Source organism: Annulohypoxylon maeteangense, assembly GCF_022496945.1.
Source record: "Annulohypoxylon maeteangense strain CBS 123835 unplaced genomic scaffold GGS22scaffold_12, whole genome shotgun sequence".
Classification (NCBI taxonomy): Eukaryota; Fungi; Ascomycota; class Sordariomycetes; order Xylariales; family Hypoxylaceae; genus Annulohypoxylon; species Annulohypoxylon maeteangense.
In genome coordinates this window covers 670320-695869 of record NW_025953259.1, presented here as the reverse complement: position 1 = coordinate 695869, position 25550 = coordinate 670320, and the positions used below count along the sequence as shown (strand labels likewise).

The following is a 25550-nucleotide window of genomic DNA, read 5'->3' as shown; positions in this document are numbered from 1 at the left end:
TCAGAATTATTAAGGATATGATAGGATGCACCTGCACCGCCACTATTGTTATCGTTAGGCTGCGTTAGGTAAACTAATAAGCCACAGGCCTTAACTTTGCAGCCTAAGCCACGCAAGCTCCAGGGTGGTATCCCTCCAATTTACATAAACCCAATCAACGTCACCCACCCTCCTCTATTCCACTCTTTCACTATTCCAGCATTTAATCGGTGGTGGGGGTGAGCCCTGTCTGTCATCTTCCAAGGTTCCAGGTTCAATTCAAGTTCTTATTCGAAGGGTAAAGAACATTGAACCCATTCAAGGCATTTCCATATTCCTTAATCTTGTATCTACATAGACTGCGTTAAATCGCACTTCTCACTTTTATTCAACCTGGAATAGTTGATACCCTTTCTTTTTCACTGAATTTATTAGCAAATTAATTCCTATGCTTTGTAGGATTAGGGATCACATCATTGCTCCCAATAATATCTTCGCTGGGCGATCTGCCTTTCTACTCACATACCAATACCCTCACCAGTGACGTCGTCTCATCTAATCCCACTCACACACTCCATTCCAGCCAACAGATTCAACAAATCTCCGATCTACGAATCTCCATTACAAATTACGAATTGCGACCTGCTGTACGAATTACTTACCGTACCAACAAAATACATACATCGGATACCGCCACGTCGTACGTATATAATCATCGACATTGGTCCGTGAGACCAATAAAGTCAGCATTGACACCAACTGCGCATTCGACCGGTACGAAGAGAACCTATTATCATGGCATCAGTGACGTCCTTAGACAAGGACTTGCGACAGTTGCGCCTTGACAAATACACTCCAGCCGCTGCGAATGAAGCTAGATCGTGGATCGAGAACGTCTTAGGAACTAGACTCCCATCTAATGATCTTCTCGATGGTCTCAAAGATGGCGTCGCCTTATGCAAGTATGTACAAGCGAATGAAAATAAACACGCGATTTTGTAGGTTGGCTAACATTGATATCGCTATAGACTCATCAACTTGGCGGTCGGTCCACCCGGCGTCAAATTCAAAACGTCAGCGATGCCCTTTATCCAAATGGAGAATATCTCGCATTTTCTCCGCGCCTGCCAATCCCCACCTCTAAATCTACAAGATCACGATATGTTTCTCACCGTCGATCTTTACGAGCGAAAAGACCCCGCCCAAGTTCTTCAATGCCTCGGCGCTTTCTCCCGCGCCGCGCATTCTGTCAATCCCGCCGCATTCCCCTCGCCTATCGGACCCAGAGCACGAGGGTCCACCATGAGCCCACAGAGCACAGGCCCAACGACACCGAGAACGCGGGGCGTGTCTAATGTGAGCAACAATTCATCTACATATGGGTCGCGTTCGGCTATGCTTCCTTCACGAACCGGAGATTCAGGATCGGGACGTTGGAGCCCCACAAAGAGCCCAACAGCCAACAGCGAGCGAGCAGGGTCGAATGTGTCGAGCTGGAGCAAGAGAGACCATGAAGGTGTTACGAGCCCAGCATGGAATATTGCGCAGTATGGATACATGGGTGGCGCAAGCCAAGGCAATTTGGGTATATCATTTGGAGGCCGACGTCAAATCACCACCGCTAGTCCCCAAGTTCCTAGCTTCGCCGAAAAGGAGCGTAGGCGCAAAGAGCAAGAAGCCGAGATCGAGCGCCAGAGACTACAATCAGAAGAAGAAGAACGTATCCGTAAGGCGGAGCTGGAAGCTGAAGAGGAGCGAGCACGGGTAGCAGAACAACGGAGATGGGAAGAAGAAACGACGCGACTACGAGCGGAAGAGAAGCGCAAAGCAGACGATGAAAAACGTCGCTGGGAGGAGGAAGAACGGCAATGGAAGATAACAGAAGAGAAACGCCGGAGGGAAGAAGAGGATGCCGAAGCAAGACTAGCCGAAGAGCGCCGTCTTGCACGGTCTCCAAGATTACAAGGGCAGTTTCTCAGCCAATACCAAGCTGAGCAGGGTATTACGCCACAGAAGAGTGGCGGGGGTGGATATAGTGATCGCATTAAACAGCTCGAAGAAGAATTGGAATTAGCAAGGCAACGCGAACAACAATACGAGGAAGAGCGACAGCGACGGTCACAGAACCGAGCGCGATCTCGCAGCCGACCAGGAAAGCCGGAGAGACCGCCTAGCCGGCAAGACTCGTGGCGACCTAAAGATGAGCGTCAGTTCCTAAGCACGCAGTGGAATCGGGAGCGAGAGCGGGAACGGGAACAGGAACAGGAGCAAGTATTTGCACCTCCACCTCCGCCACGACCTCTTCCCGTACCCGTATCAGTGCCGGCGCCGGGTCCGGTCAAGACACATCGTACAGGAGAGAGACTACCCCCTCTACCTGTCAAGCCCCAAAGGACTGGCGAGAATAGGCCTCTACCCATTCCGGACCGGGTTAAGAAACAGGTAACAGGAAGCCCGGGACCCAACCCTTCGTCTCGACCCTTACCCGTCCCATCCGCGAACCCCAACGGGAGCAGCCGCACGGATCGCTACCTGGCAACCAACCCAGCGCCTGCCCCGCCTCCTCCGCAACAAACGTACTCCCGCGAGTTAGACGCGACAGCCGAGCGCGACGCCGAAGACCGCAGGAGAGCCGAGTCTCAAGCCAAGACCAAAGCCGCCGGCTGGGCGGGCAAGTCCCTCCTTGAGAGGGAAATGGAAATGGAGCGACAAAGACAGCGCGAGTGGGAAGAGGCACAGCAGGAAACGGCGAAAGCGGCGAGATCTGGAGATGGCGTGGATGGGATTGGTGGTGGTATCGGCGGTCGCTGGGATGTTAGCCAGTGGAGCGGGTTTACTGGCGGCGATAGCCAGAATAAGGGCGGTGCTGGTATCGGTGCTGGGAGGAGACAGATTGTGGGGCCGAGGCCTTTGCCTAGTAGGCCGGGGTCTTAAGGTGACGGGGTGATGGGTTACGCTTGGTGGTACTGAGGTATTGGCTCTGGCCTTGGGTATGGATATGAATGTGGTACTGTATTGATGATGGGGGGAGGTGAGGTTTGGTGGTTAGGTAGGTTTGATGAATAGAGAGATTAAGGATAATGCAGTGATGAGATATTTACATGTTTTATGTGCTGGATTGTGATGTGTTTTTGATTGTATGTGTGCGTGTTGTGATTTGGGTGGTTGGGTGGGAGTTTGTGGGGAGAAGTGGTGCGCTGGGTCGGAATAGGAGTGACCCCTGAATCTAGTCATAGCGTTGAGCGAGTACAGCCGGGAGAGTCTACGGATTCGTATGGTAGGACGGATAAAACGCATCAATGTTTGAAACTATTTATACAACTGATTATTACAGCCTTTTAGAATGTTTGTTTAGGTACCTACTCGTAATATAAAACGGTTCCATTCCCGGTGCTATTATCTGCCAAGAAACCAGACAAGAAAAAAGAAAAGAATTATTTAGCCAGCACTCGCAATGCTGAGCATGATTACCTAGGTATCTAAACGAATCCAAACACTAAAAACCTCATCACCCAGTCCAAACAACACCCCTAAGAAATACGATCCTCATCACTATCCTCCTCCGACGGAATCGAAACCTCGTCCTCCCTCTCCTCATCCCCCCTCCGCTCCTCCTCAACCCATTCCCAATCCTCCCTCTCCTTCGCCTCGATCCGCTCAGGCGACCATCCCAGCGCGCGGAGCCGGAACCGCTGTTTCTGCCGCTGGTACTCCCACGATTCTTTCTGCATGCTGTGCATCGCCTCGAGCTCCCACTCCCGCCGCCTATCCCCCTCTGCGTCGTCGCGCTTGCTGCGCGTTAGGTCGATGAGGGATTCTTCGAGGAGCGCGGCTTCGATGTGGTATTCTAGATCGTCCCATTGTAGACGCTGGCGGTAGTGTTCGAGACGTTGGTGTGGGGAGGGTGGGGGAGGGGAAGGGGAAGAGGAGGATGAGGTCTCGCTTGCGGTGTCGGTGTCAGTGGAGGTGTCGGGGGAGGTGTCGTCGAGACGCATTGGGGATGGAGATGCGGTTGCGAAGGAGGTGGTGGGTAGAAGACGAGTTTCACCGTCACTGCCGTGGGGGAGCATGAAGGTGCGTCCTTCGATTTGCCGTTCCAGCATCCGTAGCGCGCTTTGTCGTTGCTTGTACACCGGGTCCGGGCTCATGAAGATGTTGCGCTCGTTGAGCATGATACTACGCTGGCGATACCATTCTTCGCCGAAGTGCTCGCGGCCCCAGGTCGCGTAGCTTTCCGGGTCGATTTCTGGTGAAGGGGTTCGCGAGGTTTGGGATTCTTCTGTGCCGTGGCTCTTGTCGTCGGCGGAATGGACGCTGCTGGAGTCGTATTCGTTGTCGACGTCCATTTCGTCGTAGGGGAGAGACATGGGCTCGGAAGGTTCCTCGATTGATACACGGATAGTGAATTTGATGTCGTTCTGGCTCTGGGAGCTCGGGTTGGAAGACATTGAATTTTGGGGAAATTAAAGATTAAGGGGTAGATATGTGCAATATGGTTAATCGTAAGGCTGGTTGATGTTGATGAGGAGGAGAATAATAATGGGAATGGGTGGGTTTATATCATGTTTAAGAATGGTGATGGCTACGCAGTCCAGCTTGACAACTCACACATTCAGTGTATACAGTCACATCTCAAAGTAAGAGAATCATGTTACTCTCGTGATACATTCACTGGATGAACGAATTATTATTGACGAAGAGAGTTAAAAATTAGCTATAACTAATTCTATATTTGTTAACCAAGAATCCGGTGATGTTTGGCTGTGACGAGGACCTTTGTTGTAAAAAGATGCTCTCCATCATCCCAACAAATTCATAGGCTTCAATTAAAAGTTTCCTATGACTTGATGATTATAATTGGTTTCAATCAGCGAATATTTTTTAACCCACGGGCACGAAGAATTGAAACTCACAGATTTGTAGATCATAGAGTTATATATGAACGTTGTGTATATACACACAGCTTGGCCTATCTTGGAAGATGTGACTGTAAACTTCAACACAGGTAGTCAATAATTTTATATGATTACAATATTATGTACTTAATACAGGCATATCTTCATTTCCTGCCTCTAGCAATTAGGCATTAGGTTAGGTAGGAAGACCAACGTGTGGATCTCCCTTCGACGAGTGAGTTACGCTCTTTTATAACCGCACCACTGATTGCGCATCCTTCGTGCTCTTGAGAGTGTTTTCCAAGGTGTTTTTCAGCCAGCAGTAATTGAGATCTGTTCCCTGAGGGCCAGCACTATACCATATAGCGCCGACGCATGTTGAATCACTAGCGCACATCGATACGCAAGCCTCCATCGTCTGAGCTTTATAATTTTCAATGTCTTTCCCCAGATGCGCGATGTCGCATTCAATCCTGAACCGTGCGCCAGTCCCTGGATCTGTATATGTGCTTCCGTCGGCTCCTAGACAATCACCATTTGAAGTGGTCGCTGTTGGACTTGTCGTAGTTTGTGAGCTCGCCTTCGTGGTAGGGGTGACCGTTACAGTAGTTGGAGGTGGCGTGGACTGGACTGGACTAGTAGTAGGTGCCGACGCAGTTTGCACAGAAATTATTGTTACTTTCTCTACAGACTTAGAAGTTTGAGTTGTGGGGGAACTTGGTAGGGAGGATGTAGGTGACGATGTAGGTGATGACGATGACCTTTCCGTTCTGGTAGTTGTTGTTGAAGTGTCGAGTTTTGAGGATGAAGACACACTTTGAACCATGAAATCATTCGTTGTGCTCATAGAGAGGCTCGAAGTAATTGCCGACACAATCTCAGTCATAACTTCAGGCGGCGATGAGAAAGTACTGCTCACTTGGACACTGGTCTCTGTGGACGACGACGTTGTTGCCCTAGAATGAATTTAGTTAGCATATTGCCTATATGAATCCTCAACTCAAAATGGGTTACTGACAATGCTTTGGTAGAATTATTCTTTTGGGTTATTCCAACCGCGGCGCCAACGGCCACTCCCATGAGCAATGCCAACGCCACACATATCACGATAAGCCAGAATATTCTCCTCCGAAATCCCCATATAGTAGGAGAAGCCGAGTTTGGTGTGACGACGATCTTCTCTTCTATAATGTTCGGGTATTTATCTGCGGCAGTCACAATCTGTGGCCCGGTGAAGACCTCCAAGCCGGGCTGGCTATATCGGGGATTGGGAGTGCCGAGTTCTATGCCCTCGGCAGGTGGGTGTACTTCTGGTGCGAAAGTCTGGCTCCTACCGCTCAGGATCCTGAGTTTCTTGGTCTCCCCGAAATCTTCAAATGGTGGCAGGCTTCCCCAGCTTTCCTCACTACAATCCCAACATACCGGTGCGCCTTTTCCGTCAGAGTGCGGGCAGGTAGCATATATCTGCGACTTGGCGGCCGTATTAAATGTCATTGTCTGCCTCCGGGATCCTATAACATGTGGCAACTTCGGAGGACCCAAGCTGTGCGCGATATCGGGGCGAGAGACATCACCAAGTAACTCGAGGTTTGAAACAACGTCCCGACAAACATGAGCAAAAGATGGATGAAGAAGGTGAGTGGAGGAACGAAGATAACAGACTCAGATTCTGTGCGGAGATCAGCTGAGCTTGGAGCTGGATATAGCTACGCTTGTATGCTTTGGATAGCCATGTAACCCTTCAGGAGAGTTGCTCTCCTTAGAGCAAAATAACCGATTCCCATTGGGTGTTGATGGTCAGGGCAAATCCCTCGAATTCCTTCGGTACTACGCTGGTACCTTTCGATACTACCTCATCTCTAATGGGTCTAGAGGCTGAGTGAATAAAGCATGGCTATCGTGAGCCTCTTCTATATCCACGTGGGAATGAATCTGGACCTCTGCTGGGCCACAGGTTCGCATATCGAAATCCTGATTTCTGTTAAGTTTCTGCTTAGCGCTTTCGGGAAATAAAACGCGAGCGATGCCTCTTCTAGTTCCGATATCTGTATGATGCTAATTAGGCGGGATTAGTTAATTTCTTGGTGGAATCAAAGTTACTGTTGCGCACCGTTCGCCATCCTATGGGGTGAGATGATGGAAGAAAGATGTATGAATGAAACAGTTATAGCAGTGAGCTGAAAACTTGTAGGTGGGAAGGGCAGGGCTGCTCGGGCACCCGGGTCACGCAAGATTTTAGAATGGTGGCGCTCTTACATAAGATCTCTGAAAGGCTCCCTACCAGGCACTTCCCTAGGTCCCTACCGACTACTAGAAGAAAATATGAGGCTTTTCGATTTATATTGTCTCTCAACCTACCTAGACTGTTTCGAACTTGTTATAGCAGATAAATAATATAACTTCTTGACATAAAAGACGTTTCTCAATCAAACGAGTGCGACGTCCTCGGATTTCGGGATAGCGCTGTGCGTAGGGGGGGTAAAGTCATAGCTAAGCCTACTATTTTAGCTAGTACTTGGCAAGTGTAGTGGGTCGCTTCCGCTTTGGTACGCTAAGTATTAACATTAGGTATGCTAACATTGTTAAGGGCCTCAGGGACCTATCTATACCTAATAAAGACAGGACAGGAGCCCTAATCATAGTAAAGGTGCTGTCATGACAACTAAAACTCAATAGGTAGGTACCTAACCATTTCCTTTACAGCCACTGAATGTGAGTTATAACTGAGGATTAGGACATAATCCAACATCTTGGAGATTTCTTTTAAAAAATATTGTCTGGGCTGGATAAACTTTTATTATAAATACGACTTACCTACGAGGTAAATACAGTAAGTCTCTTACGTATCTGCTAAGCAAGCTTCCAAGGTTACCAACAACAGAACTCGCTCTTTTTGAATCAATTGGCAGTGCAGAATCCAGATATATCACTGCTTTAGCAGTCGAGTACGCTGAGGCGTTGATAAATGTGGATATTACAGGCCGCTAATCTCAAGAGCTCTAGGGCTCTTACGTGCCCCGCCACATATACCCCAGCGCTACACTCCTACTGTAAATTCCACTTAATAGCGTAATCAGCGATTAAGTCTAGGTAGGTAGTGAAACCATTAGGAAAACTTGAAATTTTCTAATAAATCTTATTATTTTCCAAATTCACTTACTACCTTACAAGGGCAAGTCTCTTATTAGGAACTAGTTTCCATGGACGATATCAACATATACACATTTGTCACCTATTCTTAGTACTTACTTACCAGCAATATGTTACCTACTAGGTACCTAAAGACAGCGGGGTCCGGTTGCCAGATGAGCGGTTTCCTCTTTAGGCAATTCGCGGCAGCGATAGGTCCACACCTACCTAAGTTTCCGCCCGGCTCCGGGTCCTTGCTACCGATTAAACAATAGCTCTTTCCTAGGTATATATGAAGGGTATAATTCAAGAAGGTCTCTTTCAGATAATCATATGTATCCGCCGATGAGGAGAAGGCAGATACGATCTGTTGCGGGGCAACCAAGAATTGCCGCGTTATTGATAGCGGTTTCATTTCACTGTTGGATATTATTCTTCCATTTTCTTACTTTCATGGGAGTGAAACGGAATGTCTCTTTACTTAGCTTTTCGTTAGAGTCATACGAAAAAACCAAGTATATAAGTACGCATGCATTCACAGGTGCTCAATTACATAGATCAGTTGCCTAAGCTGCTAAGTGCTACCTCATATCTAAGGGTATGTACAGTACCTAAGCAACCTGCCGTCTAAGTAAATTCATACGTACGAGACCTTGTGGAGGTAGGGAATATAGCGATTGATAGCGCTGTGATCTACTGTAGTGCGTTTCGCCGTTTATTTCTTTAGGGCTTAATCTAGCGCTCTAGTTCAACGCATTTAGAGGACAATATAACCAACCTTCAGCCTTCATTTATTCCATCCTGCCTAGTAAGCGTAACATGTCTACCTCATGAAGTTAAGCCCTAACCTAGATCGAATACTCTTATATAAAATTCTACACGCCATTTCAATTTGTTTAAGGTAAATTCCAAGTGCAAGCATTGTTGATAGGTACCAACTACACACCCGTGATATCTATGCTGTAATTTGGGCCTTAAAATAAGGTAAGGTACTGGAAATGGTCCCTAGTTCGCGCTGAAATATAGTGCTTAACATCGTAATTGTAAACGAAAGCTTTGCTCTTCGCCGTTTCTGAGCTTACCTAAGCTTATTCATTTGATTAGTACGTGGTTGGATGAATAAGTTATTATATAATCGAATATAATTACATAAGCACAAATATTACGTAATCTCGAGTACGAAATGTGACATTAGGTAATCATAGGATGTATGTAACCAAGAGGAATATACCTAATTCATGCATGTTTTCGAAATTTATTCATTGTTAAGATGGAAATCTCAGATATACTATTTTGTATTCGTATCAAAGGGTATATGATGCTCGTTATAAGTCATTGCTAATGCTTTAGGCGAAAATACAGGTGCGATCTCTACAAAGGGTTACGTGACATCAATGCTTAATCCAAAAGAACGCCGATGCCGTATCATCCCGTTTCCTTAGGTATTCGTGGGTATCTTTATTAATTTGTCCTTCCTGAGTCGTGGGTAGAATCTGTCCGAACTTCTTGACTAATTTCCCCATCCGTAGACCTTTTCCGTATATCGATGGATTTCCCGCGCTTCTTAAGCACAGCGTCGATGTTATCTCCGCGCACGATAGCCTCGGTGGCTCTCTCAGCGGTTGCGACACTCTCAAAGGCTGGTCCTTTGCCGTACTTAGCTAGCGACTTGGTGTTCTTGGTATGTGTGCTCTGTTTCTTGTTGAAGCGGGGCATGAACTGCCTTTTCTCCCTTTCCAGCATTATTAAATCCGCCAAATCGCGTAGAACTCGCCATCCTTTAAGAACAGCTTCACGCATTACCTTGCGCTCTGTTTCAGTTAGGGTAGAGAATTCTCGCTGTGCTTGAATGATTCGTGCGCGGCGGAGGTACTTGACAGGCTGTTTCCCCCGTTCGCACTGCTTAGCGATGCCCTTCAACGTATATCCGATAGGTCCGATCAACGCCGAGATATCTTTAAGCACGAACCCTGTAAGCCCCATAGCAACACCGGCGATTGCGCCCTTGATGCCGCCCTCTTTGGCACCACGAATGGGTAATCGCACAAGCCCGGTGAATCCATCATAGATTCCATATATAAATTCATAGCCTGCCGCCTTCAGCCCTGATCGTATTCCTGTGACACGGATGGGACGTCTCACGGTGTCATCACCATACAAGCGAGGTGCATTGTGGAAGCCTTGAGCTAGAGCTAGAAATAGATCAACGGGGGCATGAGCTAGAGCTCGACCTGTTCTTTCCGCGCCTTCCTCTATCTCGTTTAGGTACTCTTCATGGGAATGCTGAAGAGGGGGTGATGCAGGTGTAGTTGATGTTGAGCTCGAAGCATTCTTGAACGGAAACTCAGCCGCGTTTCCGGCTAGCGCTTCTTGTCTTTGCCTCGCTTTCGTCTCTTTATTCTTTCTATTTTCAGCTCTCTTGTTTGACGTCCTCGCTAGTCTGTATGGAACGCTACCGATTCCAGCAAATGCATTGCCAACTGTTCCAACCAGAGAAGCGACAATTCCAGTTATAGGTTCACCTGGACCTTCAAAATCATTGAATTCCTTATGCCTCATGAGCCGTAACTTTCGCCAAGAAATCAAGCCGTGGCTAACGATAATATCGGCTGCTAGAGCACTCAGCCTGACGCTCGTGCGCTCGACCCTCCAGACTGCGACGTGATTATCGAGGATGGAGCATCGCATTGAACTTTCACCAGATAGCGTCAAATTGTGGTGGAAAGCCCTTACCGCATTTTCAGCACCATCGCCTTCAACCTCAATAGACTTGGAGATCCTTTGCGCTGCCTTAAGGGCTTCACTGGTCATGCAAAACTGGATGCCTTCCGCCAACGTCTCTGCGGTCAATTTCTTGTATGGCACTGGTGTTGGTCCAGCCCCCGCACTGCTGACCATAGAGCCCCAGAAGTATTGGTCACCAAAAAATGGCACAACCATGGTTGGCTTGCCGCATTTGAGTGCGATAGCTGTAGTGCCAGCGCCGCCGTGAATAACGCAAGCTTTAACCCGCGGGAAGAGCCAATCGTGAGGAATGTTATCGACCATATATATATGCTCGGGAATATAATCTTGGCCCAGGCCGCCCCAACCTTTCGACACCAGAGCCCGGACTCCAGCTTGTCTAACAGCGTCAAAAATCATCTCGGTGAACCTTTCGGCATCATCAACTACGATGGACCCAAAGCCAATATAAATTGGCATTTCGCCATTATCGAGGAAATTGATAAGATCCCTTGGGGGCTTAAAGGAGGAGGCAAGATCCAGGAAGACGAAGCCCGAAATGTCGATCTGCTCGCCCCAGTCAGCAGGCTTAGGTACTAGTCCAGGACTCCATAAATATGTTACTGGGACATGAAGACGATAGGTCGCGCCGGGGGCCCAAAGAGTTGATACTGGATCGAGTCCTAAAGTCTTCACCCTGAAATTATTGACAAGATCTCCAAGTCCTTGCCAAACCACCAGGTCAACGATAGGATAAGAGATGAAATTGGCGTATCCTGGATCCACGTTAGATTTCTTAATATTCGCTAGAGGATGAGGAAATGCCTGCGTTGGCGTGTAAGGAAAGGTAAACATGAGATGCAAAGGAATTCCTAAGGCTTCCGCACAATGAATGTGAGCGAAGCTAGGTGGATTCGCGATAATGGCGTCCGCAACAAACGGATTCTTCTCTCCCATCATCTTGATGTTATTGATATCTTTTTCGTTGTCGGTTGCATTGATGCAAGCCCGCCAGAATCCGTCGAACATCTCGGCCATGGCAGCACGTCTCCTCCAAATGTCGCCGGCTTTTACTGTCTCGAGTGTAGGGATCATGCCAGGGTTTTTGACCATGAAAGCCATCAGCTCCGATGGATCACCACCGATGGAGAAGAATTCTAACCCTGAGTCCTTCTCCACAAAATCCCGAAATGCAGGATGCGTAGCAATACGGACTCGGTGACCATATTCCTCTTTGAGGACTTTGCCAATTTTTAAAAATGGTTGCGCATCACCCCTTGAGCCAATAACCATAATGACTATGTTCAATTTCGGCCGCCTCCGTTTTTCTGATGTCGTAGTAGTGGCGGAAGATAGCCGTGTGGGGGTTGGTCGCTCGTCTATCTTGCTTTCGCCAATTTTCTGGGGCACGATCTTTTTGACGGCTGTGCCAAGAGCTTTTGCTAGGTATCCGGTACTACTGGTGTCATTTACTGTGATGCTTAATCGACCGTCCCTCTTCGACACTTTACCTTTCGTGCGGTAGAGTTCATTTACTACTCGGAAACGTCGGAACCTGTCATAGGAACGTTTTCGCTTTGACTGTCCCTTTGGATGGCCCGTATTATCGTCAGTATTTGCTCCACTGTCTTCTGTTTCTGACGAGGAAAGAGATGAATCGGTATGATCGCTATCGTTGTCGTCGTTATTCCAACCACCTCGTAGTGTTGCATCAAATATCGAGAGATTTGTTCTAGCACGTCTCATAAGAGGAAATGGGGAGAATGTCGATGGCCGACGTGTATTTCGGCGATGGGCGTATGAAGAAGACTTTGCTAGTTTGGGGAGCGGTCCGACGACAGGATCAGACTTGGTCTTTTTAGGGCCTTTAGCTGGATCAAGTGTGTTACTATGATCTTGGATCCCTTCCGAAGTAGCTCTCGAGCGTGAAGAAGGTTGTTCGACATCTGGAGGGACGTAACTGGGAAATGCCAAATTGCCTTGCTCGTCCTGGAAGATAGTTCCGCGGCGCCCGTCTCGTTCCACATCGTGTACGTGGAGTCGAGACTGTCCGGCTCCCCCAGCGTCTATTGGCGCTTTCGACGGCTTGTCAAGTTCGATAGGATGCATGGTCACCTAGACCCCTCAAGGAAGCACAGGCACGCTGAGAGGTACCGTCACGGGAGAGCCCACCAATACAACCGTGGTATCAACGCACAGATTAATTCCAGCTATCCGAGTTCATAGCTGTAGGACCCCGTCCACGATTTTCTGTCAGAATAGAGAGACTAAAATTTTCGAAAGGCGGAAACGGGAGGCCTATGTTGAGAGAGATGAGACATGTGTGATAGGTACTAGGTAGGTAGGTAGAGAACAGTGCTGTGGTTTGAGTGACGCTGATGTGTTGTTACCCGGCACACGTGTGTCAGGTTTTAGTCGAGGTTAAGGTTGTTCAAATGTATGGGATTTATATGTTGTAGGTTTAGACCCGAAGCCAAAGGCTCTGGTCTACGCCTTTTAAGAGGCACGATCGGGTCCATGCTTGATGACCAAACAAATGTAGAAGTAGGCATGCAGTGTTGCATATGGTGTACGAAGAATGAATTGGCTAGAAACTTGATGCCGACGCTAATGGGAGGTTTAATTGAAGTTGTGACATCACTGGCACTACCCGAACGCGCATTACTGACGCCACATGTCAGGGCACCACCCACCTACATCTTAGATCCTTGCCTGGAGTTACATTAGCGGACGGAATTGCCCGGGCGGTTAATGATGGGGCTCAGCCACTACGCGATATTAGCCACAACTACTATGTAGCCACACAAAACATGTTCTATGCTGCGTTTCAAATCTGGTCTTCGCAGCTTCGACACTCATTTTCAATAATCAGTTCCAAAAATTTAATATTTCTTTCTCCCAGCTATCGTATTCTTCGTAATTAGCCTCATTTTTTATGAAAAAGAAAAGAAAAGAAAAGAAAAGGGGAAATAGGTATTATTCAATTGAAAAAGTCTTGGTAGGTAGGTAGTTTAAAGGTCTTTCCGCTAATTGCTGTGCGACACCAATCCCCTCCATGTGTTGCCTTGCGAAGATAGCAGCGACCAATACGGGCGAATATAAAGCTTCTCAGAGCCTGCCAGATGTTGGCGGAGGCTTGTCAGATATGCTGTCGAAATGACCTTTCCTGCATTAGGAATGAGTCACGCCGGAGCTGAAAATTCTTATCATCTTTCTTCTATGCAGCAAAATAACACAAGACTTGAATATTTCTCATCTTTTCATTCATATCTTGAATTTTCGCTATCGCTGGTCAATTGACAAATTCCCATATTCGCGTCCCACATCAGAGTCTTTGAGATCTATTAGCGCACCTCCAAGCTTTTATTTCACTAAACACCACTGAAAGTCCCCTGAAACGCAACCACTGAAAGACTAAAACAAAATGGCGTCTGCGACCACTCAGTCAGAACCCACGCCTATAGTAAAGACGGACAAATGCTATATACGCGCATACACACCCGGCGATATCCCGGCGGCGGCAGAAGCAGCGAATCACCCGGAAATCTCACAGTACATGCGCAATCGCTTTCCCTACCCATATACGCTTGAACACGCCAAATTCTGGGTTGACTTCTCTACCAAAGCCGATCCAATGGTAAACTTTGCTATCATCGCTCCAGATGGCACCTTCGCGGGTGGTATTGGGCTTAGTCCCCGAGACGATACCGAGTATCGCACTTGGGAGGTCGGTTACTGGGTCGCGACGAACCAGTGGGGTAAAGGCATTGCGACGAGTGCTCTCAAAGGGTTTTCCATTTGGGCCTTCAAAGAATTTCCGGATCTTCTCAGGCTAGAGGCCGTCGTGTTCGAAGGGAACGACGGGAGCATGAAGGTATTAGAGCGCGTGGGGTATACTAAGGAAGGTGTAAGGAGGAAAGCCATATGTAAGAAGGGTAAGGTGATGGATCTACATATGTTCGGCTTGCTCAAAGAGGAGGTTGGGCGACTAGAATAAGCCCGCGTAAGCAGAATTTTCCCTAAGCTACTGAATAGACTATAGGTTAACATAAATCACTCAATTGGAGGTAAAACCTTGAATGAGCGTAAGAATCGAAAATTGCAATAAGTTTTCCGCCTCTCGAGCGCTGCGCCTCCCCCTCTAAGCCTCTCTGCTAGCCCTCTCACCAGTGCCGACAGCAACAGGCAAAGCCTTTTCAATTACCATTCATCCTCCAACCTCCTTAAGTACCTATTTTTAAGGCAGGATATCCTCACCTGGGAGGACAGTCCCATTATTGACAGCAGCTCTGTGGGCTCTAGCGACCATGCCGTAAGCTGGATAGTATTGATCGAGGACAGGGAACAACTGCTCTGCGCCGGGCACATTCCGCCAGTCGCGCATAAGCTCGCACAAGATGGCAAAATACGAAAGGATTTGGACGCCAGCAGCCCTCATGCGCTCATTCGCGTTCTCCCGGATGTCCACACTGGTGGTGCCCGACGCCTCGTGGTTTGCGAAGACAGTGTATCCGGCTTCGCGCAAAGAGAGCGCTAAGAATGCCGTACCTAGAGGATTCAAATAATTAGAAATAAATTGATTGCGGAGAAAGACGATAAGAGAATAAAAGCCTCGACTCACAGACGTCGGTAGTGATCCCTCCGATAATGATCTGGGACTTGTTGGCCGCGATGACAGCCTCCCTAAACTCGGGGTTATCCCAAGCATCTACTTCGCCTTGGCGCTGAATAAGGGGTGCATTCGGATACCATTCGAGGAATTCGTTTGGAAGCGGGCCGTTAGGACCGGACTGGGACGAGGAAGTCATCACTACTGGTAAATCGAACGCCTTGCCAAGAGCGGCGTGAGCGTACAAGGCGTTCCGAAAGACGGTATGGTCATAATCACGGGCCAGGCCGAAGAGTCCCTCCTGCATGTCGAGAATGAGGAGCAGCTTTAGAGCAGTTAGGTCAGCTTAACGAAAAGCTTCATGACTGCCTCGAGGAGGCACACTTACAGTATCGTTCTTGTTGAGTCTTTCGTAAGTGAAAGCATTGGCAAGGCCGCCTAGCACCAGCGGCACCGCAGAGAACTGACCGAACTTCATCTTGGATTGTGAGCTGAGATGTAGAAACTAGGAAGTTAATCTAAATAACTACTAAGCGCCAAACTTGTTTCAAAAGCTATGAACTCGAGGAATGGCTGTTGAGTCTGTGAGACGTATCTGATTTCATGAACATCATCACGATTTTATACACCACAACATATCAACATGGCGTATATCGGCACACGAACTTGAGATTGAGATTGAGATCTTCGCCTCCGCATCTCCTTTGTCATCGTTGTCATCGAAGTCTTCTCCCTTAGTAAACAGCATCTGGGTTCAAAGTTTCGCCTCTCGGCGATGCAAGGCGGTAGCGCTAATTAGTACTTCAGGGGGTGGTCACAAGGCGGCCATGACGGGCGTGATGTTATTAGGCTATCATACAGAATGCATATTGCCAAACTGCCAAAAAGTGCTTATAGGTTCGAAGAGCCGTCTGTTTTCGCATTTGAGGCTTATGCGAGGTGACTGAACTAAGGTGAGTAGTCATCGTGACAGATCGTGACTAAATACTATCACGGCCCCATAATATAGGGGTTGCGATCCGATCTTGCAGCTCTTAGCGCCTTTCTAGAGACTTCTAGCTGTCAGCAATTGAAAAGGGCAGTCAAGGACGGCGGGTCCCCAGATCTAGCTTACTTACATGCAAGTCGCTTATTAACGTGCGTAACTAGGTGTACTATATACCAAATCATAACTAGGAATTTGTGATGATAATCAAATGATTATTAAATTGTATACCAAGATTGATATGCACTTGCGTGCAGGTAAGCCCTATACAGAACAGGTAAAGCTTCACGACCCTAGCAAATAGCATCAACATAGTCAAAATGGCTATCTTAACCTACACGAAAATCAGCCGTACACAGCTTTAGAAAATTTGAACAATCGATTAAATTCGCAGATCAGATATCGGATATTCCATGTTGTCATGCCGTGAAAACGTCCACCATTCTGTCAAATCATTTTGATGCAAGTAGAGTGTGCTGTCATACTGCATTAATGAATATCCAACCTGAACCCTTGCTGAGGTAAGCAAGAAATCCACTAAAAAGAGATGCTACTGGGAACTTAAGGGAAGAATTGCCTTATAATTATAGCGAGACTAGTGGATTTAACAAATCAACATCCGCCTATCTCAGTTGGTTACTTGTTTAATCTAATAAAACATCATCAGAATTCATTAAACCAGCAAGTTTTGCTTATTAAGCCAATACGTTCAAGTCATATATTCACTAATGCAGTATAATATTAAGTTCTACTTGCATCTAGTAAAATGATATGACAAGATGACGGGCGTTGCGACTACGGGCCTCACATAAACTTAAACAATAAAGTGATTCACTTAACCTGCGTCCTAATCTTAACTCAATGGGAAAAGTAAGTAATTATTGCATTACAGTTATGTTTACTTGCACTAAAGTACTTAAGTGCCTTTCACCAAAAAGTATGCCGAGAGCAGGTTCCTAGCAAAATAGGGAGGTCGTCTTGCCCTCTCTTTTCCTAATATTCCATTAGCGCATAGAACTTCACGTTCTGGCATCTGTAGTGTAAATTTTAACGTCAATCATGACAGTAGATATTCTTTATATTCCAAAGTTGATAGCTGTTACGAAAAGGGTTGATGGATATAAAAAATCGTTAATTTCTCTTATGTAGGTAAAATAGGCACTCATGACTTCTTTCAGAATACGTTATATCCTCTGTCATAAAACAGAACCAGCGACGATTTCATTATATATCTAAACATGTTAAGAAATATGGCAACTACGATAGGTTCATTATAGTTTAGAAATGTAATAGAAATAAAGTTCAGCCATAATATATCGTGTCTCCTCTTGCCCGACTTACACATTGTTCTATTCTGTCACGGCATCTAGACAAAATGTTATTAGAGAAGGGACATCGGAGAAACGTACCTTTTTGGATCTCATATTACCAGACATATCATCTGTAGTTGGTGAAGATGTCCTACGACACACTGAACCATCGTTTTTCTATCTTGCCAGACTTAAATATCTACGTATTTGACTAATTGCTCAACATATTCATATTTGGTTACCTATCAAACATCAGCATTCCAATTATACGCTCAGCTCACCCGTGACCTATATCGAAACTCAAACCCATCCATATTACCAGATGTCTCCGTACCAGGAGGACGTCGTCGACGTCCCTTCGTTAACCAAGAAACTAGCCGCTCTTACTCTGGAAGACGATCTATTCTACCCAGAGATGCTGAGACCTTCCAAGAACCCGATATCGAGATTCCATTGGAGGATGGAAAAAACACGAAGCCCTACGATGAGGCACCGCGGATATAAGGGTGTCCGGTCGAACCTCGGACGCTATGAGGTACGTGGAGCGTACTGCATCGGGTTGGAGAACTACCGAATGATTCACTTCGAACGGTATCTACACATCTACTGTCGACCGCAATATATCCCGGAACATTCTCCGCTCTCTAGTATTCTTGAGACGGAGACGATTTCATTGCGTGAGACCTCTCAATGGTATAACGGTTTTCGTGATATAGCGAATGGAAAAATCGAATTAAACCTACCACTTTTGGACTCGCCTACGAACGAGATGTTTCGCGATTGGAGTTATCGGATTGATGGTGATACCACTGAAAACACCATCAACCTTCTCGACCGGTTCGCAGCTTGGGATTCTAAAGATACCGCCATCATCGGAGAAGATGAATCTAATCCGAACGTATTGGTCACCCGAAAAATCGCAATACAAGATCTTGTTCAAATTGAAGGACGCATCCCTGAATCATTCACAATATTCACCCCTTACATCAAGCTTGCGATCAAGGAATTTCTGAAGATCGAGTTTGGTGTCGTGGAGTATGACTTTTGATGGATTGTCTTGGGAGTTCGAATTGGATTGATGGTTGGGGTTATAATTAATAGTGGTTTCAATACATGGATCGGAGTACTCAGGAGCTATGGAAGATCTTTGGTCGTATCGGAGGAGACATGTTCTTTTTTTGATTACTTGTAGTAATAATTGTTTCAAGTATTAGTTTCCATAGCGACTTATTAGCACCAATCCATGGATTGTTGTTATAGGTTAGCTCATACCCGCCTCCCGCAAACTATCTACCCTCCTTACCTTTGACTTCCTGACTTGAGATGTTGTTAGCTTATCGACTGGCTACTCAACAACGATAGCTTCAATAATAAATACCAGCACCCCAGATCTACCTAAGCTATCAAATACAGAGTACCTACCAACCCTAGCACACATAGTGCTATACATTAAGACTCAACTTTACTTTCGTGCCCAATAACTCCCACGCAAAACATACAAAAGGCCACCATAAATCCCGCAATGGCAAAGCCACCTTGCACATCATTCCTCGGTACCGCCCAGCTTATTGCCGCAACTAAGCATATTGCGAATCCAATACAACCGTATCTGAACAAAATGGACCAGTCCAGCCCCTCGACAAATTGCACTCCCCAGCCAATCGAACTACCCTTGATGGGACAGGCTTCGAGTTTCAGCCGCAACTTCTTAGGAATGCGACTGTATAGGACGGGTAGACTGTCGGCATCTTCGGGGTGGGAGAGGAGGTGCATAAGCATGTTGGAACCTATAGGTGGAAGGCTGTCGACTGGCTCAAATATGTAGTCGGAGCCTGGCTGCCCAAGGGGCGGGATGGAATCACCAGGTTTAACGTCGACGAGATGGCTGCGGAAGACTTCGAACTAAGTGATTATATATTAGTGTTGAAACGAAGTTTCAATTGTAAACTCAATCCCAGTAGTCTTTCCTTGTATGCTATCTTCATACTTACTCCTCCTTCCTGACTTTACTTGGGTGGTGGCATACTTTGTCAATACATGAAGGCATTTAAGTTCCACTAGTCAGCCACTCGACTAACCAGCGACCAGGCCAACGATTGTAAAAGGAAGATATATCAGTGTATTACCTGAACAAAGTTGATAGATATGACTCTTTTTGGTCTCGCCCAATTGCTCCGGCCCCGTTCGGTGCGATAGAAAAAATTGAGGGCCCGGAAGAACTGTTGGTCTGATTTGATATCGCAAATATCTTCTTGTTGGAGTTTCGTACCCCATCGTCGGAATGGAATGCACATCAAGACGAACATGTGGCTCATCGGACCAGATATAGATGATTTTGAGCATGTACCGAACTTAGAGTATGTGCCCTTATCTTGGTGCTGATGTGGTAGTTTATGAGACTTGTTCTTATTTGAGAGGCCGGCTTTCAATTGTTGCCACGAGAATCTTGGAAATGACCCTGCCTTCGCAGATGGATTGGAATTGGGCGCATTTCCCGCATCATTAAGTGCCGCAGTTTCTGGGATTTTGCCATACTGTTGGAGTAATTCTTGTAAACGATCCAATGCCCCCGGTTGGAGCTCTGTATAATTATCACGAATAATCCGACCGCATTTCTATCGTACCATTAGCAAAATTCCCCTCTGTTTAAAAGTGAATGCATACACATGTCCACGAGAGCCTCCTGTTCCCTTTCGATAGACTAGGTTTCTGGAGATAGCTAAGAAATCTATCCAGGTACTGTTCGGCTGTGCCACGAATGGTGGTGGGGAGAGTTTGGGCATCTGAAGATTGAAGGAAGGTGTAAATATTTAATTCAAGCTTGCGAATCGGCTCTGTTTCGAAGAGGAAATCCTCGGCGAGACTGTAAGCGAAGTTAGGTTCATCAGGTTCCTCTTCTTCTTCTCGCTCGGTTATGTCCAACAGAAAGCCGTACTCCGAGTCCTTCTCAAGTCGGGATTCGGAGGTGGATGTGCGATCGCAATGCATCTGACATATCCGCTCGGCTAAGTTGAATCGGGACCTGCGAATGAAGCGGCAAGCTGAAACCCTAACTCGTCTATCCGCATAAGACATGTGTTGATTATTTATAGGGTTATCCGCCCATGTCCCCAAGTCGTCTGCGTACCGGCGCAGGAAACGTTCGACAGTGTGGCAACCCCTTTTCATGGACCCACTCCGAATGATGACCTTTGACCAAAACCATCTCAGATTACCATAATTGGCTAACCTTTGAAATGCCATGGAGACGACATCAGGATCTACAGTTGACATCGAAGATGCCGATGCGTTGCTTTCATTATCCCATAATTCAGATGAATCCGATCCCGACTCTAATTCTGATTCGTGGTTGTTCTCCCAAAGTAAACTTTGCTCGTCAGGCTGAGCCAAATTATCCACACCCGAACTATCGAGATTGAACTTATCATTGTGAACTTCTTCAGACTTATTGTCCGTTGGTCTTTGCAGTATTTCCGATGTAGGGGCAGGCCTAGCAGAGACAACGCCACCAGCTTGTGATAGTATCCAGGGTGCCGGAGTATGCTTTATGCAGGCATAACCTATTAATATGGTACGAGTGGAGATATCATGACCAGGCTGTCCAAAATCTGGACAACGGTCTACGGCGTGCAGGTAATAAAGGCATCGGCAAGCGCTGTACCTTTCAATTAATTGATAACACATTGGTTTCGATGATGAGCTAAGATTTTGAGATAATTAAGGTACTACCGCACTAGAAATATCCTACTAGGTAGGTGCTTCTGACGAGATAGGCTTATTTTACGCCATGCGGCTTGCTTTGCCCGACGTCCGATGGTGGCTTGATTACCTAAGCTGGGAGGAACCCGTGACATTGAATGTGGCTGCCATTTTAAATCATAAAACCCGTCTACAGCATTCCAAGTTCTTTCAATCCCGTAATAGCTAAAATGTCACAGTTCATATTATAATAGGTACTTCCCTACCTACCTCTCACTAATAATCCATGGTACTAGGTGAAGTTGAGGACTACCTATCCGCGACAACAACTTACACCAACCTAACCTCAATACCACTTCGAACGAGCATTCCCATCATAGCATCATATAAATAGCAATCACCAATCATATTATACCTCATATATCCATCTACGCCTTTCAACGACCTGAATGTGAACGGCACCTTAGACCCATACACACCCCATATCTCATCTCCCGCCATTGCCTGTGGCACACAAAGGCCCATTCGTCCATTTTCCGTCAAGTAAAGAGCTCGGTGGAATAATGAAGCCACCACGCCGTTACGATAGGCTACATGGGTTAGGCGATCCAGATCTCCACTCTCGAAAAACCCATCCAATTCGTCCCGTTTTGGGCAATCCTCGTCTGGTCTGAATGGTCGCCAATGCTCGGCCCAAGCCATTTGCTGAAACGCAAGCTCTATCAACAGCCTGACTATATTCGTCTTACCCATCTCAGATAGGATAAACTCGCGCTTCAAGAGGGCTCGTTTTTCATCTGTTACGAACTCGCCACATACCTGTCCACAGATAGTCGCGGATAGTTGCCTGTAACAGGTTTGGACGGTTAGCTTCTGAGCGGCAGCCCATTCTTGTATCATAACCTTCCACTGCGACAATGTCCTCTTTGCGGATATAGAGTCATGAGGGTCTATCATTACTGGGCCGACTACTTGGACCCGATCTATGAGGAACCCTTTTAGGCGAAGCTCATCCCCTTTGATTTTGACTCGGCCCCTTGACCAGCCTGATGCTCGATACATTCTTGAAATCGCAAGTCTATCCAAGTTTGCCTCGGCAACCCGTTCACTCCAGCTTTGGGAAAAGTCTGGGACCCATGTAGGCCTTTTATTGACTCCGTCTGTGCTAGGTCCAAAATTCAATCCTTGAAATACGCGAAAATCCATCCCAGAGCTGAAGATGATGTTAAGATGGCTCTGCGACTCGCGCAGCATACTCTTGAAAACCGAGGTGTAGACTTCTTCCTCGGGAATTTTATAATCGGGTATGTGACTCCTATAAACTTTTCCGGTCGCGCTCCAAAGCGAGTATATGCGGTCTCTACCTTGTTGACATTGGCGTGCTGCGAATGTAGAAACGACGATATAAAAGAAATCCCTTCCGTCTGCAGAACGTGGATTCAAATAAACATCCCGACGATGTGACAATTTTCGGACATGGTGAAATAAATCCCACACAGCTTTATACTTTTTCTTTGGGAATATGTCTAGAGCTTCCGCACAACAGGGCTTTCTAATGTCGTCAAAATAACTTGTGCGTCCCATCGCTTGATGGATGAGTGAGATATCGCATGGGTCTGCAGCGTTATGGAGAAATCGAACTGTCGGTGGTAAAAAAGCTTCTTGCACGGTCCATCCTCTAGTCCACCAAGGGCTCTCTGCCAGCAAAAGGAAATCGTCCCAGACAGCACAGAAATCCTCCGTTTCTTCGAAAGTCCGATTTCCGGTGGTTTCGTCTACTCCAAACCCTGGTATGTCGTGGAAATGTTCACCAGAAAGTAAAGACAGCAGTCCTCCCAAGTTAGCTGTCTTCCTATCACGATGCCTTGTTGTCTCGGCTGGGTCCGGCAGCCAGACATTAACAAGTCTACACGACTGATAAATATCACCCATAAGTGCGACCTGGTCTGACTTTTCGTCGCAATCACTTTGGTTGATACATATCCGATCAACCCAGACGCGTGCGTACTCGTTTACCCGTCGAAGGTGGCAGAGGAAGGCGGCCAAGTGAGTGGTGATTTCAAATGGGATGTCATCAATCAAAATGGTGGTTGTTCGCAAGTCTGGGCTTCCCCATACATACGACAGCGCTTCGAAGTTATTTCTCTCCCGTTCGAGAGCTGAAACGAGAAGAGTTCCGCGAAGTTTAGTATTAGGAGAATTCTCTGTAGTTGGGTGGAGGATTAGAATGCGAAACTGGCCAACGCCTCGCATGAGAGGTCGACCGCGATATATATCGTGTTGGCCCGAAAGATCTGGATCCATTGTGAGTTCTACGCACCTGGACAATTATCATCCGCTCAAAATTATCTTACATAGTATGGGATTATGACGATCCCCGCTTCACCATCCCGGCACCCCGGTCCAGGCTGCCAGGTAAAGGAGGCACGACCCGGGGTGGGAGATGTTAGTGGCTTTGCTGGCCAGGAGACTCCATTTTTAACAACTTTACCACAGGTTATCTTTTAGCCAATCAAATTCATGGACGTTTTTGTTCTTATAGCGCATAAAACCCTAAAAGCCATCGTATTTACAGGGGATTCTAGTGACCCGACAAGGAGCGCCCCGCAATTTACAGGTGCTACTAAAACTCCCTATAATTAGTGCGCCTCCGTCAGCTAATAGCCTTGAAAGCTATTGAGCTGTTGACTTGTGATGCTATTCATAACTCCGACGGGCCGACAAGGTCAAGAATAGCTTCAAATAAATTTTGAAATCAGCCATTCAATAGGTACACCACCTCGTCATCATTTGTATGCAAACTATTGAGACTATTGACCTCCTCTGACGAGCTAATCAACACGTTCTTCAGGTAGAGATTTTACATCCCATGTCGTACATGGACAGAACAGATTGGAGTGATAAACGAGAGCGACGCCAAAAGTATAGCGAACAGCCATTCTTTCCCACCTGAATTCTAAAACATAGCTGGCAGACCGTGCTTCTCAGCTTGTAACTGAGTGCTGGCAGCTACAGCTGCATTACACCCGCTCGAAATCGCACCCGGAGTCACCTTATAGGGTGTGATGCAGTCACCAGCAGCAAAGACCCCCCTAACACTAGTCTGATAGGCTGGTGCGTCTGCCTGGATATCACCCATAGGCGTAAGAGCAATCCCAAGCTGGCCAACGAATGGACCTTGAACGCTTGTTAAGGGACTGTGAACCAGGAATTTCTCCACCTTGTTAGATCCATCTTCGAACTCTACTGTCACCGAATCCGCTTCAGTATTCTCCAAGAGATGTTTGATTTGGCGGGACTCGACTTTGAACTTGGAATCGGTGATTGAAAGAAGCTGGGTGGTTAAGTCATCGTTTCCGTGAGTGTAGATTGTGACGCTGTCACTGAGTTGGGCCGCATTCTCCGCCATATGAATAGCGAGGCCAGGAATCAAGATAGGGGAGACAGCAAGAACTCCCGACGACGGGGATCCTCGGTCTTCATATCCATGACAAAATAAGCAGTGGAATCTGGTGGTTTAGCATCAGCGATATAGGTGGCCCATATTCGATCGACGAAGGTCTCACATTTTCTTGGTCCACAGTTGCTCATAGCCCTCGATATCCGGATAGGTATCAGACGAGCCCACCGCAAGTAGCACTTTTCTGAAATTCCATTCCTTGTTGTTACCATCCCAGACCTGAAAATGAGCATCGTTCTTCTTCTCCACCTTGGTTACGGGGATATCGGCAAACTGGATGGTGGAGTAGTTGGTCTCGATATCTCGTCTGGCCGCACTGCGAAAGTCGGCGGGATTCTTGTTCTCCCATGTTGGGACCATGTGCATCTTCGTCGCTTTGGCATTTCGATAGCTCTTTGAGTCAAATACCACAGCTGTGTGTAGTTGTCGCGCCAGTGTAGCGGCAGCAGTCAGACCAGCGGGTCCTCCTCCAATAATTGCAACGTCGATGAAATCCATGATGAAGGTTAGATATAGAAACCGAGTGAGTCTTAAACAGAGTGATTATAGTGTAGATTTAAGATAGATGTTCTGTTGGTAGGTACCTATTAATAAAAATTCCGAGACTGACGGAGCCGAAGCATCAGACAATATCGAGTTAGTCCTATCCCCGACGTTTTCTTTGTCCCTTACTTCAAACTCTGCTAGAGCGTAACTGTTAAAGGAAATGATCTTACCTCGTCATTTCTAACAAGCTAGTTTTTTCTGTGATTTCATTTTC

The 25550-nt window shown here is 46.8% G+C and overlaps 10 protein-coding genes across 10 annotated transcripts; 3 read left to right on the top strand and 7 right to left on the bottom strand.

Moving 5' to 3' along the window:
• Positions 1-209: 209 nt before the first annotated feature.
• GGS22DRAFT_167184 (uncharacterized protein) lies at positions 210-3097 on the top strand. The gene is made up of 2 exons (XM_047961957.1): positions 210-941; positions 1008-3097. The coding sequence occupies exons 1-2, from the start codon at positions 775-777 to the stop codon at positions 2911-2913; spliced, it is 2073 nt and encodes a 690-aa protein (XP_047817349.1). The 5' UTR covers positions 210-774; the 3' UTR covers positions 2914-3097.
• Positions 3098-3509: 412 nt separating this feature from the next.
• Positions 3510-4427, bottom strand: GGS22DRAFT_190173 (uncharacterized protein; the record flags this gene model as incomplete). The annotated part of the gene is made up of 1 exon (XM_047964943.1): positions 3510-4427. One exon carries the CDS (start codon positions 4425-4427, stop codon positions 3510-3512), a length of 918 nt encoding a protein of 305 aa, XP_047817348.1.
• Positions 4428-5028: 601 nt separating this feature from the next.
• Positions 5029-7007, bottom strand: GGS22DRAFT_167183 (uncharacterized protein). The gene is made up of 3 exons (XM_047961956.1): positions 6985-7007; positions 5893-6929; positions 5029-5830 (listed from the first exon to the last, which is right to left on the bottom strand). Exons 2-3 carry the CDS (start codon positions 6366-6368, stop codon positions 5125-5127), a joined length of 1182 nt encoding a protein of 393 aa, XP_047817347.1. The 5' UTR covers positions 6369-6929; positions 6985-7007; the 3' UTR covers positions 5029-5124.
• A 2345-nt stretch (positions 7008-9352) lies between these two features.
• On the bottom strand, positions 9353-12978 carry GGS22DRAFT_31881 (glycosyltransferase family 1 protein). Its single transcript, XM_047966803.1, has one exon. It carries the CDS (start codon positions 12834-12836, stop codon positions 9465-9467), a length of 3372 nt encoding a protein of 1123 aa, XP_047817346.1. The 5' UTR covers positions 12837-12978; the 3' UTR covers positions 9353-9464.
• A 615-nt stretch (positions 12979-13593) lies between these two features.
• GGS22DRAFT_31873 (acyl-CoA N-acyltransferase) lies at positions 13594-14876 on the top strand. The gene is made up of 2 exons (XM_047966801.1): positions 13594-14730; positions 14795-14876. Exon 1 carries the CDS (start codon positions 14152-14154, stop codon positions 14722-14724), a length of 573 nt encoding a protein of 190 aa, XP_047817345.1. The 5' UTR covers positions 13594-14151; the 3' UTR covers positions 14725-14730; positions 14795-14876.
• Positions 14845-16055, bottom strand: GGS22DRAFT_31878 (Isochorismatase hydrolase). The gene is made up of 3 exons (XM_047966802.1): positions 15725-16055; positions 15349-15661; positions 14845-15275 (listed from the first exon to the last, which is right to left on the bottom strand). Exons 1-3 carry the CDS (start codon positions 15812-15814, stop codon positions 14965-14967), a joined length of 714 nt encoding a protein of 237 aa, XP_047817344.1. The 5' UTR covers positions 15815-16055; the 3' UTR covers positions 14845-14964.
• A 1722-nt stretch (positions 16056-17777) lies between these two features.
• GGS22DRAFT_190168 (uncharacterized protein) lies at positions 17778-18679 on the top strand (the record flags this gene model as incomplete). The annotated part of the gene is made up of 2 exons (XM_047964942.1): positions 17778-17834; positions 17888-18679. The coding sequence occupies 2 exons, from the start codon at positions 17778-17780 to the stop codon at positions 18677-18679; spliced, it is 849 nt and encodes a 282-aa protein (XP_047817343.1).
• A 245-nt stretch (positions 18680-18924) lies between these two features.
• On the bottom strand, positions 18925-21344 carry GGS22DRAFT_167176 (uncharacterized protein). The gene is made up of 3 exons (XM_047961955.1): positions 20296-21344; positions 19758-20246; positions 18925-19533 (listed from the first exon to the last, which is right to left on the bottom strand). The coding sequence occupies exons 1-3, from the start codon at positions 21313-21315 to the stop codon at positions 19081-19083; spliced, it is 1962 nt and encodes a 653-aa protein (XP_047817342.1). The 5' UTR covers positions 21316-21344; the 3' UTR covers positions 18925-19080.
• Positions 21345-21609: 265 nt separating this feature from the next.
• GGS22DRAFT_31857 (heterokaryon incompatibility protein-domain-containing protein) lies at positions 21610-23988 on the bottom strand. Its single transcript, XM_047966800.1, has 2 exons — positions 23692-23988; positions 21610-23635 (listed from the first exon to the last, which is right to left on the bottom strand). The coding sequence occupies exon 2, from the start codon at positions 23632-23634 to the stop codon at positions 21661-21663; it is 1974 nt and encodes a 657-aa protein (XP_047817341.1). The 5' UTR covers position 23635; positions 23692-23988; the 3' UTR covers positions 21610-21660.
• A 298-nt stretch (positions 23989-24286) lies between these two features.
• Positions 24287-25288, bottom strand: GGS22DRAFT_190166 (FAD/NAD(P)-binding domain-containing protein; the record flags this gene model as incomplete). The annotated part of the gene is made up of 2 exons (XM_047964941.1): positions 24287-24839; positions 24897-25288. 2 exons carry the CDS (start codon positions 25286-25288, stop codon positions 24287-24289), a joined length of 945 nt encoding a protein of 314 aa, XP_047817340.1.
• Positions 25289-25550: the final 262 nt, after the last annotated feature.

Excerpts from the sequence above, each read along its gene's own strand:
- GGS22DRAFT_167184 (XM_047961957.1), top strand. The coding sequence starts at position 775 with ATGGCATCAGTGACGTCCTTAGACAAGGACTTGCGACAGTTGCGCCTT. Across the intron at positions 942-1,007 it reads GATGGCGTCGCCTTATGCAA|ACTCATCAACTTGGCGGTCG; the intron begins GTATGTACAAGC and ends ATATCGCTATAG.
- GGS22DRAFT_167183 (XM_047961956.1), bottom strand. The coding sequence starts at position 6,368 with ATGACATTTAATACGGCCGCCAAGTCGCAGATATATGCTACCTGCCCG. Across the intron at positions 5,831-5,892 it reads AATAATTCTACCAAAGCATT|GGCAACAACGTCGTCGTCCA; the intron begins GTCAGTAACCCA and ends AATTCATTCTAG.
- GGS22DRAFT_31881 (XM_047966803.1), bottom strand. The coding sequence starts at position 12,836 with ATGCATCCTATCGAACTTGACAAGCCGTCGAAAGCGCCAATAGACGCT.
- GGS22DRAFT_31873 (XM_047966801.1), top strand. The coding sequence starts at position 14,152 with ATGGCGTCTGCGACCACTCAGTCAGAACCCACGCCTATAGTAAAGACG.
- GGS22DRAFT_31878 (XM_047966802.1), bottom strand. The coding sequence starts at position 15,814 with ATGAAGTTCGGTCAGTTCTCTGCGGTGCCGCTGGTGCTAGGCGGCCTT. Across the intron at positions 15,662-15,724 it reads GACTCAACAAGAACGATACT|CTGCTCCTCATTCTCGACAT; the intron begins GTAAGTGTGCCT and ends ACTGCTCTAAAG. Across the intron at positions 15,276-15,348 it reads AGGGATCACTACCGACGTCT|GTACGGCATTCTTAGCGCTC; the intron begins GTGAGTCGAGGC and ends TGAATCCTCTAG.
- GGS22DRAFT_167176 (XM_047961955.1), bottom strand. The coding sequence starts at position 21,315 with ATGTGTTATCAATTAATTGAAAGGTACAGCGCTTGCCGATGCCTTTAT. Across the intron at positions 20,247-20,295 it reads GGAGGCTCTCGTGGACATGT|AAATGCGGTCGGATTATTCG; the intron begins GTATGCATTCAC and ends ATGGTACGATAG. Across the intron at positions 19,534-19,757 it reads TATCTATCAACTTTGTTCAG|TTCGAAGTCTTCCGCAGCCA; the intron begins GTAATACACTGA and ends ATAATCACTTAG.
- GGS22DRAFT_31857 (XM_047966800.1), bottom strand. The coding sequence starts at position 23,634 with ATGGATCCAGATCTTTCGGGCCAACACGATATATATCGCGGTCGACCT.